This window comes from Tupaia chinensis, unplaced genomic scaffold (genome assembly GCF_000334495.1).
Source record: "Tupaia chinensis unplaced genomic scaffold, TupChi_1.0 Scaffold000088_1, whole genome shotgun sequence".
Taxonomy (NCBI): domain Eukaryota; kingdom Metazoa; phylum Chordata; class Mammalia; order Scandentia; family Tupaiidae; genus Tupaia; species Tupaia belangeri.
In genome coordinates this window covers 7,272,910-7,294,453 of record NW_006159550.1, presented here as the reverse complement: position 1 = coordinate 7,294,453, position 21,544 = coordinate 7,272,910, and the positions used below count along the sequence as shown (strand labels likewise).

At 50.5% G+C, this 21,544-nt stretch overlaps 1 protein-coding gene across 1 annotated transcript in view; it reads left to right on the top strand.

The window, feature by feature from the left end:
• The window catches only part of SEPTIN7 (septin 7), a gene marked incomplete at its 5' end in the record, with an annotated part of 58,726 nt that overhangs the window by 8,528 nt on the left and 28,654 nt on the right, over positions 1 to 21,544 (top strand). Inside the window, 3 exon segments of the mRNA XM_014585763.1 lie at positions 8,385 to 8,491; positions 18,444 to 18,544; positions 21,129 to 21,263. Of these exon segments, the coding sequence (XP_014441249.1) occupies positions 8,385 to 8,491; positions 18,444 to 18,544; positions 21,129 to 21,263 (343 nt within the window).

Genomic DNA, 21,544 nt, shown 5'->3' with positions numbered 1-21,544 from the left:
GTGTGACTCTGCGAGGACCCGGTCTGTACTGGCACGTGCGTGACTGCTGATTGTTCACTTGTCTGCGCTTCTACTGCGTGGTCTATTCCAGTGTGGTCTTTGACAATAGATCGTTTAAGGGACTTTAATGTTGGAAAACATAGGCTTGCTGAGAGCCTTCCCACCAGTCTCCTAGTGTCAGGCTGAATTAGAGGGAAGGTGAGTCTGCGGGTGCCTTCACATCAGAATCAAGATCTTCAGGGAACCAGCAGTTAGCGTAATGGCTATGTCACTGGACTCCCACATAGTCGACTGCGGTTCAAGTCCCGGACCCGGTGGCTTAAAACTCACGCCAGGCGCATGTGCGTGCATGCCCAAGATCCCGAGAGGAGGATGGAGGAGAAGAGATTGCGGCGTGACCATCCCCTCTGGGGGGTGATTTCTCACTTTCTGTCTCTACGTCTCTCTCTGTCTGTCTGGCGAGTGCACACGCCCTATAGCGAAAATCTTTCCAAAAAAAGATCTTCATAGCTGAACTTCCTCTTTGAATAAACAGTCATGGTTTGAGTCGTCGTTTTCATGTTTCCAGAAAGCGAGAAATCACCCCCCAGGGGGGATGGCCACGCCGTAATCCCTTCTCTTCCATTCTCCTCTCAGGATCTTGGGCACGCACACACACATGCCCAGTGTGAGTTTATGGCATTGGGTCTGGGACTTGAACCGTGGTCGACCACATGGGAGTCCAGCAACATAGCCATTACACCAACTGCTGGTCCCATCATGTATTTACTTTCCAGGGAGAGGTTGCATAGTCTCAAAGGGGTACTTAGCCACCTCAGATATCGAGAATGAAGAGACCGAGTACTTTATGTAGTGTAGTATATGGTGTAAATTCGTACTGATTACCAAGCTGGAATATTGTGTTCATTTTAAATTTTTTCTTGGAATGTTTGAAATGTATAATTCTCCATTGCTTCTTAAATTCACGGGTCTATTTCCTTTCCTCAAGAGTATCCTTGCATAACCATAGCATAATGCAACATCAGAAAGTTCATGGGAAAACAGAATTACAGAATCAGCTTGATTTTGTGCAAAGTTCTGAAAACATGCATAATTCTTTTCATAGTATGTATTTCCCATGAATTTTTGCAAGACTCCCATGTACCATCAAAGTCAGAAAATGGCATACTTATGTTTGAAAGGTATTCTACATAATCATATGCTATCCCAAGTCAGAAAGTAAGTCTACATATGTATAAGCACATGACGTCTCCATGTGTGTTACCTGTCTCTGTGTGTTGAAAGCGTGAGTCTACAGGTCAGACCCTTACCATGAAGGGCGTTCATTTCCCTTCCCTTCCTGCCTGCCTCGCTTTCTTTTCTAATTTTTTTTTACAGAGAGAGAGAGAACTCACCCCGCAGTGGGGTGGCCTGCTGCAATCCCTTCTCCTCCATTCTCCTCTTGGGATTCTGGACACGCACGCACATGTCCCCAGCGTGTTCTTCAAAGCACAGGGGCTGGGATCAAATCGCGTAGCCGGCCATGTGGGATCCTGCAGCTGGCCTTAACCGTCACGCCAACTCCTGGCCCAGGCAGCCCATTTTTAACTTCCACGCATTCGTACTGTCCTGATGGTGAGGCCACTGCCCTCTGTGACCGTTCCCGTCTGTCACTGCGCTGCCACCTCTCTGCGGTCCCCCCTTTGCTCTCTGTGGTGGCCCTGGCTCACCGCTCCGTCGTGCTGCGACTCCCGTGCCAGGCCATCATGCTCATGCCAACACCCTTCATTGTGGTTGGCCCGGAACCTCATGCCAGCCTGTGCCCTCCTCAGCACCCTCCCTCATCCTGCAGGCTCGGAGGCCCGTCTCTGGGCCACCGCGGCCCTTGTTCCAGCTGGCCCGTGGTACTCAGGCCCACGCAGTGACTTGACATCAGATCTTTAGGAGGGGAAGTGGGAGAGAAAGCTGTGATAATTTTTAAAGATTTAAAAGCCAGTAGCTGACTACATTGTAGAAGTCATTGGTGTAGGAATAGCCGAAATGGACCTTTTTGATATTTAAGAAGTGAAGACGGGCTAGCCGCTGGCCTGGTGGTCACGGAGGCTAAAACCCACAAGGTGGTTCAAGTCCTGGACCTGCCAGTTCGAGGGACATGCATTGTCATTGAGTTAAGATTTGAATTTAGACGAAGCTGGTTTCAGAATCCAGAGAAGGACCAGGATGGTGGTGCAGCAGTCGGATGCTGTGAGCAGGGAGCCAGACCCCACATGGCCGCCACAGTGAGTTCCGGCCCCATCGCTGCGTAGGGCATGCCAGGTGTGTGCGTGTGCGCGCTCAAGGAGGTGGAGAAGAGGAGGAGGAAGGGCTGTGTCATGACCGGGCCCCGGTGTGGGGCGTTGCCTTTCCTTCTCTGCATCTGACGAGAGATGGGAACTCTGGCAGCACCACAGTGAGGAGGTGGCCAAGGAGGATGGACGGAGCAGCTGGGAGCAGTGCGCCCACCCTCCCCTCTGCCGCTTTCGTCTCCCCACCTCCTCGTGGCCCCATGCCCTGAGAGGGTGCAGAGATCCAGTCTTTAAAAACCTTCGCTGTCTTTCCCACACCGCTGCTGTAAGACGATAAAAGTAGCCTATTCCACGCACACGTACTCCAGAAAGTTAAAAAGCTTACCGAGGGGCTGCTGGACTCCCACGTGTTCAACCACAGTTCGAGTCCCAGGCCTGGTGGCTTGTTTTCTAGCTTTCTCTCACTCTCTCTCTTTCTGTCTCTCTCTGGTCAAATTGAAAAATAGGTAAATAAATAATGTTAAATAAAATAATTCTTTAAAAAAAAAAAAAAGGCTACTGAAGCAATACCCTGTCTTTTAAAGTCTTATTGAAACGTGACCTCCTTCTCAAGGTGATGGTATTCTGTTTCCTGGGTTCTGTTCTTGGGCATCTCATCCTCGATCCTGAGCAAATTCTTCCTTGTATTACGGTATGATTGGCCACTGCATATTTTACGTCTCCTGTCATACTTAAGAATTCGAAGGGTGGGACCAGCATTTGGTGTAGTTCGAGTCCTGGACCCGGTGGCTTAAACTCACACCGGGCACGTGTCTTTTTCTTTTTCTTTTTTTTTTTCCTTTTTTTTTTTTTTTTTTTTTTTTTTTTGGTTTTTTTATACTTGGGGCACGTTATGCCTATGCGCGTGCGCTTGCCAGACAGACAGAGAGAGACAGAGAGACAGAAAGCAGGAAATCACCCCCCAGGGGGGATGGCTATGCCGCAGTCCCTTCTCCTCCATTCTCCTCTTGGGATCTCAGGCACGCACGCACACGCGCCCGGCGTGAGTTTAAGCCACCGGGTCCGGGACTCGAACCGCGGTCGACTACGTGGGAGTCCAGCGACATAGCCATTATGCTAACTGCTGGTCCCTTCTTTTTCTTTTTTTTTTTAAGAGAGATTTTTGCCATGTGGCGCATGCGCTCACCAGAGAGAGAGACAGAGAACGAGAAATCACCGCCCTGGGGGGTTGGCCACGCTACAGTCCCTCCCCCATTCTCCGCTAAGGCACGCCACACGCGCACCCAGCTCGAGTTTTAGGCTGGGTCTGGGTCTCGAACTGCGGTCAGCTACGTGGGGTCCAGTGATGTCACCATAATGCCCTCTGCTGGTATTCATTATAACATTTAAGAAGGACTGGAAAGAATTTAAATTCACTTATTTCTCTTTGAAGTCTGGGAAAATAAGGAATAAAAACGACTTTGTTGCAAAATATACATAGTGCATTTCAAAGTCAAAAGAAATGTCAAGTAGGCTTTAATTTGGATCCGTTGACATGTTGTTCAGAATTTGCTAAAATATTTATAAAGAAATATAAAATGTTACAGAGATTCTATTTCTATTTTCTCAGATAGTTTTATTTTCTTATGGCAGAATGTGCAATTCTGAACTTTGTTATGGTTTTCATTTTTTAATTGCCAGTAGGCACATGTGCTTGCCAGGGAGAAAGTGCCGTTCTAGGGCGCGCGGTCACGCAGCCCTTCCTGCCTGTCCTTCCATCAGGCGCACGGTACATCACGGGCACTGGGCATACTTCTTTTCCTTTTTTAGACAGGTTTTTGCTGTAGGGTGTGTGGGCTCGCGGGAGAGACAGCGAGACAGAAAGCGAGAAATCACCCCAGGGAGGATGGCCACACCGCAGTCCCTTCTCCAGTCTCCCTTTGGAAGTTTGGGTGTGCGTGCGTGCACACACACACACACACGCACGCACGCACGCCCGACATGAGTTTTAAGCCACCGGGTCCGGGACTTGAGCCACGGTCCGGGGCGTGGGAGTCCAGGGACGTAGCCAGTACACCATTTGCTGGTGCCGGCAGGTTTCTTTCATGGGCTGCCAGGGCTGCGGTTCGAATCATGGTCAGCCACGTGGAGTCTTGTTTTCTCTGCACAGCGCTTAGCCGCTGCTCTTCGGTCCGACTGGGAACCTTGTTCATTTTACACGTTTCCTGAATAACGCAGAGGCAAGCCTTACTTAGGTCGTGCCCGCAGAGCCTACATTTCGAGTCCGTGAGGACAGGGCCGGGTGCCCTTGTTCTTGTGCGACTCTGGTTTCCCTCCGTAGCGCCCGTGCGGGAGGACTGGTTGTAATTGGGAGTCACTGCGGCAGGCTTCGGACAGGCTGCTGTGTGTGCCCCGTAATTGTGGAAAAGCAGACTTAATGAGAGCGATACTACTGTACTAGCTAGAGTGCAGATTAGTAGCTTACTGTCACACTCGGGCCCAGCCGTACTGCTCTCAGCTTCCTGCTGCTTTGAGGTCCTTAGTGTCCTTACTGTGTCCCTGGCCCCTTGGGCTCCACCCCCTCGCCTTGGTGTCTCCTCAGTCCCTGAGACCTCTGCTCACCTCTGGCTCTTCCTCTGTGTAGTTCTGCTGGGCCCTTTTTGTAGGAGGAAGCAGGAACGGTGATGAAAGCCCTTTCATTCCCTGCCTCCACCCAGCGTGGGTTCATTGACCTCCCGGGGCTGCCCTGCCACCAGCCCTGCCGTTCTGCAGCTCCAGGATGCCCGCCCCCGGTACTGCTGCCGGCCTTATAGATAGGACGCTGAAGCATAGCGACTGTCCTTTGCCAAAGGTCACAAAACCGGTTTTTTGGTGAAACTGGGGTAAGAAATTTGAAAGAACTGTAAAGCTCCAGTGGACTCCCCACCTTTGCTTTAAGAACCCCAACTTGCACTAGTACCTCCTTTTAGTTAGGGGCTTCTCTTTTTCTTTCTTTCTTTTTTTAATGTGAGATGACTTTGAAGAAGAATTTGAGGTACTTTAATGAAGCATAGAGAAGGTTGGACTGGACCTAACTAAACCTCTGGAGTACTTGGGAAAACTCTGGAGGCTAATATGTCCTTATCAAACTATCTCCGTAGCTGTCAGGTGCTGTCTTTCATATTGTGCTGCCGAGTGGAAGCGCTATTCATGGAGCGTCAGAGCGCTTCCATCCCCAGAGCGCCCACGGTAGGGTAGCTTCAGACCAGTCACCGTGGTTGGAGTCAGGTGACTTTCCTTTAGCAAATACACTCACTCTTATCAAGCGTACTGGAATGGCATCTCGGTAACCTCTGTAACATGATCGTACAGTCGCTGAGACAACACAGTAGCCCACTAAAATCTCTACCGGCTTGCTTACTGGGCTTTGACCATGGTGCTCCAGAAGAGAGCTGACGGAGTCAGGGTATGGTTCTGGAAGGAATGGCCATGCCTTTGTATGTCTTTGTTCTCAACCTGCCAAAGAGGAGGTTCTGATTCGGGCGCAGGACGTGGGATTTGCTGCTGGGACTAGGTACAGCGTACTCACCCTAAACAGGCTAGAAATTATTGAACTTGGGCTTTTTTCTCGTATACCTGCTCATTTTTTTTTTTTTCGTTTGTTTTAAATATTGCCAAAGGGTGTGTGCACTCACCAGAGAGGTGAGAAGGAGAGAGCTTCCCCTTGGTGGGGTGTGGCACTCACCAGAGGTGAGAAGGAGAGAGCTTCCCCCCCCCCCGTGGGGTGTGGCCACACCACAGTCTCTTCTTCATTTCTCCCCATGCTGGGTTCGGGGCTTGTATGCACATGTGCCTGGTGTGTTTTTCAAGTCATGGGGCTGCGATTCAGCTTCAGTGGGCTGTGAGATCTGGCTCCTTTATCCACTGTGCCACTGGACCGGCCCCCTCTTCTAAAATTGGGATTTCTTTTTTAATTAATTATAGTCTGATACAAATCAGAAAATTAGCCTTTATTATAAAGGTAACTTGTCCAGGCTGGACTAGGAAAAAATAAAAAAAGCCAAATATATCAACAGACAAACAGCTTGTCAGTACCTCAATTTCAAAAATACGGACCTCTTTGAACTTGGGTGCCATCCCCATGCAGGGCCATGCGGGTCTCCGCACTGTTCAGTCCTAGCACCTGTGCTGCTGAAGCGGGCGCAAACTTCGAATTTCTTTGCTTCGTATTTTTCCAGCTTGAAACTCCGCATTAGTGCGGTAAAGCGCTGGGCCTGCCTTCACTGTTAAACTCGATGAGCCAGGATGGGGGGGGAAGCCCGTTCCTTCCGTCTGCTAGTCCCCTCGGTTGGGAAGCGCCGTGGTCAAGGCCGTGGTCTTCCTTCAACCTTTCAGCCTTCCTGGATGGCCGTAAGAACCCATCCTGGCTCCACCTCGGGTGGGAGAAGCGGTCAGTAGCGTCTGTGAAAACTGCAAGTCCCCAGAAGGTTGAGGCAGATGATTAAGACCTTGTTGGGAATGGTTCTCTTTTGAACTTTTGAAAAAGAAAAATTCTAAACATTAGTTTAATTAGTATCGGGTTAAGTTTTTCGTATAGTGTAAATTTTAACTTTGCATTTTTTTTTTCTTTCTTTCTTTCGTTTTTTTGGGAGGGAGAGGTTTTTGCGATAAGGTGTGTGTGCTCACCAGAAAGACAGAGCGAGACACGGGGGGATGGCCACGCTGTAATCCCTTCTCCTCCATTCTCCTCTTGGGATCCTGGGCATGCACGCATATGCGCCCGGCCTGAGTTTAAGTCACCGGGTCTGGGACCGTCTACTCCGTGGGAGTCCAGCAACATAGCCATTACACTAACTGCTGGTCCCTAAATTATCCATTTATGTTTCTAAAAGATGACCAAATACTTGGGGTTTATTCTCGACTCTCTTTCTGTAAGGTGTCATAGTTAACAAGGCGTTGTGGACATGTGGGAAACCTATTAAGTTAATTTCCATGATATTTCTGTGTCTTCTGACATTTCTGGTATTTTTCCACCTAGTAAAAATTGCACGCCCTCGGAGGAGCTGACCCAGACCACGTAGAAAGGATCTCAACGAATCTTTTAAGAGTTCACATAAAAAGACTCGGCGTAGACCTGTACGTGCCGTGGTGCCGTACGCCTAGGCTGGAGATAGCTGTTACCTGTACTCTGACCCCCACTACTCAGTGATTGTGGTGTAGTTTCTGATCTGCCTCCCCCTTGCCTGGCGTGCTCTGACGCCATCCGAGTGTCTGTGAGAACCAGCTGTGGACTCGGAGCTATGTGTCGGACGGACGAGGCAGACCCCAGCAGCGCGTGATCGCGTGGAGCTGCGTCTTACCTCCTCCGACCCGGTCCCACCGGAGCAGCAGCCGTGTCCTGCGGTACTCCCTGGGGTTCGGCGTCCTTTGGGTCAGCTGTTAGTGTGGGTGGGCGGGCTGGAGAGAATTCCCCGAGATTAACGCTCTGTGCCAAGGTGCAGTGACTGGTAGCTCTTCCGTTGTCAGTAGACTCCCTTCCTTTTATAGCTGCAGGACTTCTTTCTGTGGTCATTCTTCATTGTCTGTAATAAAGGTTGAGGGCCTGCAGGTGCTGTGGAGGTTAAGGCATCTGGATCTCTCTGAGCTGACTCTGGGATCCAAGTCCCTGACGGCGGCTTGGAACTCCTGCCAGGCACGTGTGCACCTGTGCTCTGAGGTGTGTGACAACGAGGGGTCAGCGTGGCGCGCCCTCTGGGGGATGAGTCCTCGCTCTCTCTCTCTCTCTGGTGAGTGCACACGCCCTATGGGAAACAAAAGAGCAAACTGTTGCTGCTTATTCTGCTGAAGCAGTAGGATATCAGCCGGCTAGAATTCTCTCATAACGGCTGACTTTAATCTCTAGAATACGTTAGGTTACAGAAGTGGATTGTTGTATTAGACGCTTCACTTTATAGAACTCACATGGTACACTTAGAAATAGAAAAGAGCCTTGGGAATGTGAATCTAATTTAGGGGCAAAGTACTTACTCTAAAAAGGAATCCGTGTGGTATATTTGCTAATGTCACCTCCTCGTCCCACCAGTAAGCAGGTTTGATTATCATCTGTCAAATGTCTAAGGTGGTCACGTGACTGCGTCTAACAGAGTTTCCCGTTTCTTTCAGGTGAATCAGGATTGGGAAAGTCGACGTTAATCAACTCCCTGTTCCTCACCGATCTGTACTCCCCGGAGTACCCAGGCCCTTCCCACAGGATAAAGAAGACGGTACAGGTACGCGCTCGGGTGGTGCGTGCTCGGGTGGTGCGCGCTCGGGCGGTGCGCGCCGCCACATCCTCTGCTCCGCTTCCCCGGAGGCCGGAGTGGTGTGGCCTTACCGGTGTAAAGTGGTGACTGTCGTTAAAAACACGAACGGTGCAGCTAACCAGAGGCACGATCTTGACTTACTCTTCCAAAGCTGGCCTAAGAATCCTCCTGCACGTGACACTTGGCAGTAGTAAGTGGTACCCAGGGTCGTGCTGTCCAGTGTGGTGGCCGTTTGCGTGAATTCAAATGAAGTAAAATTAAAACCGACTGCCTTAGTTACACAGACACGCGTCTGCTGCTTGATAGCCGCGTTTGGGATGCAGGCGACCATGTTGGGCTGCACCTTAGGGAGCACGCCCACCCTTGAGAAGGCCTCATGGGGCAGTGGCTCCCGTCACTGATTCCGTGCTCTTCCTCGGTTGCCAGGCGTGGGCCACACCGTATCTGACATCTGAGTGGGGTGGCGTCTGCAAGGCTCCTGAGCTGTGTGCTGTCAGAGTCCTGCCTTCGGGGCGCATCCGGGGCCTGGGCCCTGGCGAGTTTAGTTCCTGTTGTCCAGGTCTGAGGTGGGCTGAGTGCCTTTCTAGTAAGACCCAGGTCATTCCGATCCTACTGGGTGCGTGTGGGGTCACGATTCCACGCAGCAGAGGGCAGTCAGTGCTTTAGACTCTGGGTCTGCACTTCCAGTAAGGAGGCTTTCGCGACCCGTGGTGTGGAGCTCTGTGGTGTGACATCGCCCCAGACGCTGCAGGCTCAGTGTGTAATAGAACAGTGTTAAGAACCTCATTAATGATTTCTGTATTGATGTAGTGTTGTAGTGACACTAGTTTACATGTATTAGGTTAAATAGAATTTATTAATTTTCCCGTCTCTTACTGCTTTTAGAGAGGCTGCTGAAGCGTTCGGAGTTACTTTGTGTGGCTCACATTGCGTTTGTTTGGTAGCGATGCTCTGAGCCGTTGACTGGAAAATTGGTGTCCAGATGCAGCAGTACACGGCCTGTGAGCTGGGGGGTCGTGAACAGTGCTGACTGGCAGGCGCCACTGAGGCAGTGGTCCTTCGCGGACCGTGTGACGAGTGACGGTGACTCTCCCGGCACCCAGGGTGGAAAGGCTGTCTGTGTATGCCAAGCAGAAGCTCACAAACGTCAAATCGAACATGCAGCTCCGTGATTATATCGCCAAGGAGTCGTTTTGTGCAGCGAATATTTTCTCTCTCTCTCTCTTTTTAAAATTTTTTCGAGAAGAGTTTTCATAGAGCTTGAGTTGTTTACTTTTATATTTTTGCCGTAGGGTATGTGGCACTTGCCTGAGAGACAGAGAAAGAGGGAAAGTGAGAAGTCATCGGGATGGCCACCCTGCAGCCCCTTCTCCGTTCTCCTGGGATTGTGCACATGCATGCACACGTGCCCGGTGTGGTTTTCAAGCTGCCAGATCCAGTATCTAACCCATGATCAGCCATCTGGGGTCCAGCACCTTCACCTCTGCACCTGCTGGTCCCACCCCACGCAGGACTTGAGATGTAAAGTCACCTCCAAAACTGTGCTCTAAAAACGTGGCCCTGCCTTGAGCAAGGAGATGAGCTTTTGACTCTAGTTTTCCACAGGGTGTGTGCGCTTGCTGGAGAGGGAGGGAGAGGGAGAGAGCTCCCCCGGGTAGGCGTGGTCATGCTGTGGCCCCTCTCCTCCTTTCCCGTCTGCATTTGGGGCATGCATGCACACGTGCCCACGTGTGTTTCAGGCTGCTGGGGCCGGGATTTGATCCACGCTGCGCACCATGTGAGACCCGGCTTCTTTAACCGCCAGGCCACAGGGCTGGTCTTCGACGTTTGAAATTTAGTGTTTAAATTCAAGATCAGTAAGCTGGCATTTAGCAGTCCTTCCTGCGCTCCGTAGAGTGCAGAGCCTAAGAGCAGAAGCGCGTAGTGCGAGACGCCGGAGAGCGCTGCCTGTCCTGCACCTGCCAGTGCTGTCCTTGCTGCTTACCTCTGGAGGAGGGCTTTCCCCGTCCTTTCTGCAGTGCAGACAGAGCATGATGCGGGTCTAAGTCGGTAATAGAACCTAACACCCAGAAGCTAAGCGCTCGTGTCCTCAAGTGCTGCCTCAGGGTCTCACGGACACTAACTCACTGAGGCTGCTTGTTCCTGAGGCAGGTGACAGTATCCCGGCGCTTTACAGGTGAGGAAGCAGAGACGGCCGTGTGTCGGGCCTGTCGTCGGTGCCGTGTCCTGACCCGGAGCAGTGAGACCAGGCAGCCTCGTGAAGTCTGCGCTCTGCCCAGTCACGTTAGCCCTGTACCGTAGGCCTGAATGAGGGTTAGTGGTACATGAACTTACTCCACGTCACTCTTTGGGATCTTATTTGGTCCGACTACTTATCAAGGTTCTTGGGTTTGCTTTGTGTTTTCTGCTCATATTCTGATAAGGTAAGGCAGTTTTCACAATCAGGCAATTTAGGCAAAATGATGTGATGAGTGAAGCATTTTCTTCATCATGGATGTATGATACATGAGAGTAGTTAAAAGAACATAGAAAATGCCTTTAGAGGGTCCAGCAGATGGCGTAATGGGTACATCGCTGGACTCCCATGTAGTTGACTGTGGTTCGAGTCCTGGACCTGGTAGCTTAAAACTCACTCCAGGTGTGTGTGCATGCGTGCCCAAAATCCCAGGAGGAGGATGGAGGAGAAGGGATTGGGGCATGATTTCTCGCTTTCTGTCTCTCTCTCTCTCAGCCTCTCTGTTGAGTGTACATGCCCTATAGCAAAAATCTCTCTAAGAAAAGAAAATGCCTTTATAGACCAAGTGACTGCCTGTCTAATGCTGACTAGTAAAGGTGCGGGTTTTAGTTTCTTTAATCTTAAGTGCACACGTGTTTACAACTGCTTCTCAGCTTTGGATTTGCAAGCCAGATTCAGGGAGCTACTGACCTCTTTAGGTACTAAGCGTGAGAATGCAGTAAAGTCCTTTAGGTAGGAAGGAAGCCAGTGAACTCAGGAAAGTTCTGTAATTTGCCATGTTTTACTTTACTCTGTCTAGGAAAGATAACAGGACTACAGGCCCTGCTCACATGACGGCCGAGCTCGTCCCCGTGTTAGGTCGTTAAGCGAATTGGTCGATAAGCGCGGAGCTGTAGGTCCGTGTCTAATGGTGTGCTATGCTGCTGTAGGGTCTGTATTCTCCAGCAGATAACATGTGACTCCCATGTAGTTGACTGTGGTTCGAGTCCTGGACCTGGTAGCTTAAAACTCACTCCAGGTGTGTGTGCATGCGTGCCCAAAATCCCAGGAGGAGGATGGAGGAGAAGGGATTGGGGCATGATTTCTCGCTTTCTGTCTCTCTCTCTCTCAGCCTCTCTGTTGAGTGTACATGCCCTATAGCAAAAATCTCTCTAAGAAAAGAAAATGCCTTTATAGACCAAGTGACTGCCTGTCTAATGCTGACTAGTAAAGGTGCGGGTTTTAGTTTCTTTAATCTTAAGTGCACACGTGTTTACAACTGCTTCTCAGCTTTGGATTTGCAAGCCAGATTCAGGGAGCTACTGACCTCTTTAGGTACTAAGCGTGAGAATGCAGTAAAGTCCTTTAGGTAGGAAGGAAGCCAGTGAACTCAGGAAAGTTCTGTAATTTGCCATGTTTTACTTTACTCTGTCTAGGAAAGATAACAGGACTACAGGCCCTGCTCACATGACGGCCGAGCTCGTCCCCGTGTTAGGTCGTTAAGCGAATTGGTCGATAAGCGCGGAGCTGTAGGTCCGTGTCTAATGGTGTGCTATGCTGCTGTAGGGTCTGTATTCTCCAGCAGATAACATGTGCCCACACCAGGCTAATGTAATCCTGCCCAGACGGAAAGCTTACGGTAGGTAAGGGCCAGGAAGCCACAAGACAAATCACAGCATTAATCCAGTGTAATCATTTCTGTTTATTCTAGATACTACTCTGGGTGCACCAGTTCATGCATTCAGATCATAAATGAGATACGTAGTCTTGCATGATTGCGAATGCTTTGTGTGATAAATACTGCCCAACCAGGGAGGAGACAGACGGAGAGAGGGGAGCCCCATCCCCACAGTCTGCAGAAGGGCATTCTGATGCTGGAGCGCCCCCAAACAGGCAGGCCACTGAGTGAGGGGCCCCCTTGATTCACCCGGCAATAAGTTGTGCCAATGGGCGTCCAAACAGATAGACACACAGAGACCTGCCCGTGCTCTGCAACAAATGCACACTCGCACACCGAGGGCTGCGTGGTGTGGGTGTACCTGCACCGTTGTGGCCCACGGGTCGTGACGTCTCTGAGGCAGGACTCTCAACGAGTCGCCCTCCTGGATCTGTGAGTGTGTTTTCCTTTTTCTGTCTTCTCACCTTTATTGTGCGCATGCTTTATAAGAAACGCCTTCGAGGGAAAAGGCCGCACATCTGCATCTGGAGTTTCATGCACGTCCACGTACGTGCACTGGAGGTCCCAACACCTGGCAGTTCATGAGTGTTCGGCTTTGTAATGGGCTTTTGGGCCATGGGCCCTTGTAAGTAGAGGAGCCTGTGTGCAGATCCGGTGACTGCCACCCAGACACGTGCAGGCCGTTTTAGCTCCCCGCAGAGACCGACTCTCACTGACCCGGGGCCCCACCTGTCCCTGATCGCCACGCTATGAGTGTCATTTACCACGTGGGAGGTGCTGTGCTGTGGCCACGGCGACCGGGTGTTCAGGCTTTGCTGCAGGAGTTCCGTCACCCTGGGCTCTGGTGCCCTCGGACAGTGTTGCCATTGCGCGCAGACATGAAGGTGTTTTCTCACTCCCTGTCACTCCCGTTTACTTGTGCTGATCTCTAGTGAGGCTGAATATTTTATGCTCATTAAATGTTCAGACCTCATTGAAGTGCTTTGGTCATTTTATTATCTTCTGTCTCTTAACTGATTGAGGTAGTTCCTTATTTAAATGTTAATAATTATTTTTTTTTGGAGAGGTTTTTGCAATAGGGCATGTGCACTTGCCAGAAAGAGAGAGATAGAGAGAGAGAAAGCGAGAAATCACCCCCCAGGGGGGATGGTCTCGCCGCAATCCCTTCTCCTCCATTCTCCTCTCAGGATCTTGGGCATGCATGCACATGCGCCTGGCGTGAGTTTAAGCCACTGTTCCATGATGCGAACTGCGGTCAACTACATGGGAGTCCAGTGACATAACCATTATGCTTACTGCTGGTCCCCCAATTTTTTCTTAATGGATCCTATTAAAAGATTTTTTTGTGTGAAAAGACAGTTTATTTTTTTCTTTTAAGTTCTTAGTTGGCACTTTATAGTTGGTCCCCTTTATTTTTTAAAAAGAATTATTTATTTAACTTTATTTGTTCATTTATTTTTAATTTGACCAGAGAGAGACAGAGACAGAGAAAGTGAGAAAGCAAGACACCAGGTCCAGGACTTGAACCTTGGTCGGCCATGTGGGAGTGTCTATCACCTTAACCACCATGTCACCCGCTGGTCCCGTTGTCCCTTTTAAAACTTTCCTGCTGTCTGAAGTTTGTAAATTACTGTTAGAGATGGCATGACACATAAATGTTGGAGGTGGGAAAAGCTGAAAGCAGTGGGTCTTGTTCCCAGGATAACATGCTCTGCGGACGCCTTGAGAGTTTATATGGAGCCCAACTAGCAGTCACTGTAGTGGGGATTGTCCCTTTTAGTGGTTTTTAACACGAGCCCGCCACATGACAGACATTCGAAGGTTTCTCTTGGTCCAGGTTAGAAGCTACAGTGCAGTGGACAAAGTCGGTGTTCTCAGAGGTCTCGTCAGGTGAAGGGTGTAGGCAGACTGTGGGAGCCCTGAGAAAGGGGTGCTCTCGGGCGCTGGGAGGTGACTGGCCAGCTTTAGGGAGCAGGATGGGGGGGCGGGTGGCAGGGGCTGGGAAGTGAGCGGGGAGTGGGGCGGTGAGGATGAGGCAGTAGCTGTGAGGAAGGGGAGAGAGCAAACAGCCAGGGCTGATGTAGCGGTCTAATAAAGTGGTTTGTGTTTTTGAAAAGAGCCCCGAGAATGGCTGTCCTGTGGGGAATCTGTCCCTAAGAGGCGAACGAGTTGGCAGATGGCGGGGGAGGTAGTACACATAGCTGTCTAGATGGCTGTTGAAGAGAGATGATCCAATCTGCAACACACATTGAGACATTATCAGTAGCTTAGCAAGAAAGAGCCCTCCCGTCTCCAGGGGGAGAGGAGAGAGTTGCTGAGCGTGGTGGCAGACATGGGAGGGTGGAGGGCCTGGGAAGAGCCATGCCGGGAACTGGGAACGGGTGAGGCGTGAGGCTGAGGAGCAGTCGTGGAAGGGGCGCTGGGAGCTGTAGCTGAAGTTCCCACCCAGGAGGGGGTACAGGAACAGGAAGGTGGTAGGTGGGTTTATCTAGTCCAGAACAAAGGGATGGGAGGAGGCTTGCTCACTAAGAAGGAGCAGGCCGGCTCTGCTCTGCGGTCTCGGTGGGGAGACGAGGACGGTGCGGGAGGGGTTCGGGGAGCTCAAGGCAGTGCTGCACTCTGGACCAGCCTCTCAGTCAGCTGGTTCGGAGCTTTATGAGAAGGCACAGCTGTCCTGTCGTTTCCCCCTTCACTTTCTCGTGGAACGTGTTGAAGCATTTAAGGTAATGTTTGGTGTTGAGCTGTTAAATAATCAAAGTAGCGAGCTCTTAAGATGGAGCTAAGTGAGCACCTTAGGCTGTCCTAGCCTCTTCAAGGCTGTGCCATCATGCCACCTCCTGGGTACAGTGGGAAGAAGTACGCTCCTGACCCAAAGTTTTCACTGAACATTCTTCTGAATTTTATGTAGCTAATTTAACCGTTTTCTTTTCCTTAGTAAATAGCTCATAAACATTAGGGTAGAAGAGTTTAACGTAGTCTTTGGCTATGCAGCTGTATAATAAGCATTAGAGGCATGACTTTTTCTGGTATTAAACATTATTAGAAAAAAGTCTTGGACTTGTGGAATTTAAGAAGCCAGAAGAGGCATCAGTAAATTAATTATCCATAAACAATATAAGGACTTTAGTGTTACTTAGTTCTTAGGGAGAAACAGCTTTGAAAATCTCCGATCGAGTCCTTCGCTATTAAATTATGCATTTAATCTTCAAGAACTCTGAGAGATCCATAAAACATGCTGATGTGACCTGCTTAAGGAAAGTGCATGGGAAAGTGGCCATTTGGAATAGATTTGTTAAGAAAAGTTTGACATTCCTGGACTTGCCCTAATTTGTTTTCCGTGGATCCCATGAGGATGCTTGCCAAGCCCGTGATAGGCTACGGTTGGCCCTGTGAACGGCGGTGGTTTCCAGCTGGGCTCCTGGATCTCTTCCATCTGTTACCGACCGCTTTGTCTTTGACCATGTATGGAAGCACAGGATCTCACGGGCCCCGCAAGAGAAGAAGCTTTACGAAGACTCCTTGAAGTATATGAAATGTAAACCTTCATTTTCATGTCAAATCAGACAGCAGTTACGTTGTTGAACTATTTTTTTTAAACAAGAAAACGTCTTAAAAGTCAAGCTGCTGTATTGAGTACGGCGCGTGATTACAGCAGGATGACCAGCGGGCTGTTTAGTCCAGGGACCGGAAGTGGCTAGCAGTCCAGGTGACAGATGGCTCACAGCACAGGCAGGGCTGGAATACGGTGCCATCTCCTTTAGAAGGGTCCTGGGTGCAGGAGCGGCGTGGCTATTGTGGGTGTCTGCACCAGCGGCGGGGGAATCGTCAGCGTGGTGACGCAGGGTGTGGGGCGAATTGAGGACAGACCGGGACGTTCGATTTGACCGCGTTGTCCTTTGACTAGACAACTGTCAGATAGATTAAATGCGGACTTCCTAAGCCAGGTGAGGTGTACCATTTACACGTTTAGTTTTCATAATTTGACACTGATTGTTTTCCAAGTTGTTTTGCCCCCTGCTTCTCCTCGGGGTGACCTGTGTCACGGTGTTGCCCTTTTTAGATCAGTGTTGTCAAACTGCTTTGATCCTGGCATAAACTCTCAGTAAAAATATTGGGCGCCCCAAATATAGTTATCTACCACACATGCGCTTTTGGCAACCTAAAGATCAAATACGAGTAAATATTCATTTCTCTGTGCACTTAAAAAGGGGAACCTCAAGAGCTCGGAGCTGTCACAGCTTCCCATCCTCTCATCAAGGGCGGGCGCACAGCGCTGGGGACTGCTGTTACACAACACACATGTGCGTATCACTAGCCACGTGGGCTGTTTAAATTCACAGTGAATCGAAGGAACTGAAAGTCAGCCCTCAGCTCCTCAGGTGCACCGAATGGGACAGCGTGGCTGGAGAGCAGTGCCGTGGTCTCGGACGGCGTTGGGGACAGGCTCTCCTGCTTGACAGTCTTTGTCCCAGGCGTGCAGACTCTAGGTTTCAGCCAGCATCTGCCAGATTGCCAGAGGGAAATCAAAATCCCTCTCCTTTCCAAACGGCGGTTGGAGCTTTTCCTACCAAGGATTAGTCCCTTTCTGCCCACGCTCTGGTAATGGACGTAACGGTTCAAGTCCTCTTCAGGTGGTCGTATTTGTCCTGAAGTGCAGTAGCACGTAGTTTATCCCACTGTGGCTTTCACCAGTCAGAGCAGGAGCTGCATTCTTGCCTCCTTAGCTAGGCTTAGTGGCCCGAGAGCCGCCGTCCCTCATGAGCAGACAGACACGTGCAGTGAGGGAGAGCTCGTCACCCTCCGGAGCACGGCCCCCTGTTCTGTGGAACCCCGTGGTGTCTCTCTCTCTCTCTGGTCCTGCCTGGAAGCCGATGGTTTGCCTTTAACAGCGGCACGTGGCCAGAGTGTGAGATGTGTTACATGTGTAAACAAACGCATGTGTGTGTACCTGTGTATGTATGTGTGTATACGTCTGTATGTATTTGTGCACGTGTATACATGTATAAATGTGTGTGCGCATATGTGTGCGTGTGTGTGTATGTGTGTGTGCATGTATGCCTTCTGGTACAGAACTTGTGGTCACAGAAAATACTGAGTTGTGGTAGGTACTGTTGTTTAAGTTCATTGTCTTTTCTCAGATAAGACATTTAAAACCTTTCTAAAGAGAACTGAAGATTTTAATCAGAATTGGCAGTTTAACCCTACCCAAACACAGTTGTTCACTCGCTGGGCCTTTGCTCATGGTGGTGTTCGATGGAAGTAGCCCATCTGAGAAGGGGACCGGCTGTCAGCCATGCCATACACACACGTGTACTAACAGCCATGCTGAGAAGGGTGCGGGAGTGAGTGCTAGTGATACTTGAGCAGACGCTCTGGACCAGCCTAGGCAGAGGCTGTCAGCGCTGGGTTGGGGCACAGTGAACTCCGTGAGCACTGAGTGTGAGCAGGTCGCTCACCTGAGTCACGAGCTGTGCTGGGTCCCGTACGTGTCACAGAGCTTTGGTCGGTTACCGTGTACCAGGCACGGGCCGTACCCCACTGAGAGCTTGCACACGTGCTCTCCCTCCGCGTCACCAGGACCTCAGCGTGCACAAGCCTCGAGCCCAAAGAAGACATGGGCGCTGGTGCACGAGGCCAGCAGCTCGCTATCGGCTCTGACGAGACCGCCTCGTCTCTGCCCTAGTCCATTCAGCGTTGCTGCAGCAATCCCCGAGGAGGGTGGTTAATTAGGGAAAAACGATGGCGGTGGCCCAGCAGTCCGAGGTTGGAGCCTCACAGGGCCAGGACCGTGTGCTGTGTCACGGCACCGTGGGGACGGGGGGCACACAGAGTGTGCAGGGGGTCCCCGTGACCCAGAAACTGCCCACTAGGACACACCTCCCGAAGGTCCCCCACATCTCGGTAAGAGTGCACGGGGACAAGCTTCCAGCACAGGCCGTGTGGGAAGCGGCCCCTGTACGGGGCTGTGGGAGCCTTGGGGAACGGCTGGAGATGCGTGTTAACCTCTGCACCGGTGACTCTTCCAGGTGGAGCAGTCCAAAGTGTTAATCAAGGAAGGTGGGGTTCAGCTGCTGCTCACGATAGTGGACACCCCCGGATTCGGAGATGCGGTGGATAATAGTAACTGGTAAGAAGGCCTGTCCTCACTGCCCCCAGCGTGTCGGGGCGGCCTGGGGTCAGACATCTGCCTACCCTTCAAAGCTCGCCGAGCCAGAGAGGCCGCTGAGCTTGGGCGACAGCTCGGCCCACCCGTTCGGCAGCGTGGCTAAGCGCTGTGGGGCCAGTTTCCTTTTCTGCCAGTCGGAGATAAGTCCTACCCAGAAATTATTTTTAACATGAATGCTAAAACAACATAGCCAGATAAAAGAATGCTCATTATGGGGCCAGCAGTTGGTGTGGTGGTTAAGGTGCTAGACTTCCACTTGGCTGACTGTGGTTCAAGTCCCAGACCCAGCAGCTTAAAAATCACACTGCACACGTTTGCATGTGTCAAGAATCCCAGGAGAATGGAGCAGAAGGGATTGCAGCATGGCCATCACCCCTCGGGGTTTACCTCTCACTATTGCTCTCTGGGGAGTGCACACACCCTTTGGCAAAAACCTTTCTAAAAAAAAAAAAAAAACTCATTAATCAGAAATTTAAAACTTTTTATTTACTGTAATTTTATTCATTTATATAAATTATTTTCTGACATCCTAATTTGAACCTGATTTGTAAGCTTTCAGTTTTTCCATGATTCATAAGAAAAAGACCTGTGAAATTCTAATCTAAGTAATTATCTCATATAACAGTATTTTCATTTTTTCTTTGCATTCTACTTTGTTTTTGAGGTGATTTTCCATAAACTCTCAAGTAAGTTCATCGTGAGACTTTTCTATTGTTTAATCTCTTCATCTGAAATTTAAAAGTCTGCAGATTTAATCATTTTTATTTTGTAGAGAGTCTTAGCATCGATGTACCTATCAGTGCCAATGGTATGCTAATGATAATCTAGCTGCGGTTTTCCCATTGGAAAGTTTTCACATAATCAAGGTTTATTCAACAGAAGTTCTACTTGCTTCCGAGTCATTTTGTGGAGTTGAAACTCTCCCGGTGGGAGACTGGCTATGCTATGTAAGGAGAGTGGCCACGCCGCTTCGCTGCCGGCAGCGGTCGCCCGGGGTGACCGCAGGAGACCGCCTCGTCTCTGCCCTAGTCCATTCAGCGTTGCTGCAGCAATCCCCGAGGAGGGTGGTTAATTAGGGAAAAACGATGGCGGTGGCCCAGCAGTCCGAGGTTGGAGCCTCACAGGGCCAGGACCGTGTGCTGTGTCACGGCACCGTGGGGACGGGGGGCACACAGAGTGTGCAGGGGGTCCCCGTGACCCAGAAACTGCCCACTAGGACACACCTCCCGAAGGTCCCCCACATCTCGGTAAGAGTGCACGGGGACAAGCTTCCAGCACAGGCCGTGTGGGAAGCGGCCCCTGTACGGGGCTGTGGGAGCCTTGGGGAACGGCTGGAGATGCGTGTTAACCTCTGCACCGGTGACTCTTCCAGGTGGAGCAGTCCAAAGTGTTAATCAAGGAAGGTGGGGTTCAGCTGCTGCTCACGATAGTGGACACCCCCGGATTCGGAGGTGCGGGGGGTAATAGTAACTGGTAAGAAGGCCTGTCCTCACTGCCCCCAGCGTGTCGGGGCGGCCTGGGGTCAGACATCTGCCTACCCTTCAAAGCTCGCCGAGCCAGAGAGGCCGCTGAGCTTGGGCGACAGCTCGGCCCACCCGTTCGGCAGCGTGGCTAAGCGCTGTGGGGCCAGTTTCCTTTTCTGCCAGTCGGAGATAAGTCCTACCCAGAAATTATTTTTAACATGAATGCTAAAACAACATAGCCAGATAAAAGAATGCTCATTATGGGGCCAGCAGTTGGTGTGGTGGTTAAGGTGCTAGACTTCCCCTTGGCTGACTGTGGTTCAAGTCCCAGACCCAGCAGCTTAAAAATCACACTGCACACGTTTGCATGTGTCAAGAATCCCAGGAGAATGGAGCAGAAGGGATTGCAGCATGGCCATCACCCCTCGGGGTTTACCTCTCACTATTGCTCTCTGGGGAGTGCACACACCCTTTGGCAAAAACCTTTCTAAAAAAAAAAAAAAACTCATTAATCAGAAATTTAAAACTTTTTATTTACTGTAATTTTATTCATTTATATAAATTATTTTCTGACATCCTAATTTGAACCTGATTTGTAAGCTTTCAGTTTTTCCATGATTCATAAGAAAAAGACCTGTGAAATTCTAATCTAAGTAATTATCTCATATAACAGTATTTTCATTTTTTCTTTGCATTCTACTTTGTTTTTGAGGTGATTTTCCATAAACTCTCAAGTAAGTTCATCGTGAGACTTTTCTATTGTTTAATCTCTTCATCTGAAATTTAAAAGTCTGCAGATTTAATCATTTTTATTTTGTAGAGAGTCTTAGCATCGATGTACCTATCAGTGCCAATGGTATGCTAATGATAATCTAGCTGCGGTTTTCCCATTGGAAAGTTTTCACATAATCAAGGTTTATTCAACAGAAGTTCTACTTGCTTCCGAGTCATTTTGTGGAGTTGAAACTCTCCCGGTGGGAGACTGGCTATGCTATGTAAGGAGAGTGGCCACGCCGCTTCGCTGCCGGTAGCTGTCGCCCGGTGTGACCGCAGTGTAACCACCCGTCCCTCTTGCTCCGCAGCTGGCAGCCCGTCACCGACTACATCGACAGTAAGTTCGAGGACTACCTGAACGCAGAGTCGCGGGTGAACCGCCGGCAGATGCCCGACAGCCGGGTGCAGTGCTGTCTGTACTTCATCGCTCCGTCGGGACACGGGTCAGCACCTCCCTTCCTCGCACTTGTGTCTGTCCACCGGCGGGTCCTGCCGTGGGGTGCCTGGGGGCGCCCTCGTCCCGGGCTCTGGAGCACACACGCTGTGCCGATTAGACGGTGGCAGGCTCGTGTGGGGGAGAGTTGTCAGTTCTGGGTGGGCAGCACCCACTTCTGCTCCTCGTGATCCGGGCTTCGCTGCTCCCTGGAGAGGGGGACCACCCCTTCGTGGTGGAGGGCTCCGTGGCTAACCAAACTACCCCACCTCGCCGGCGGCGCGGCACAGC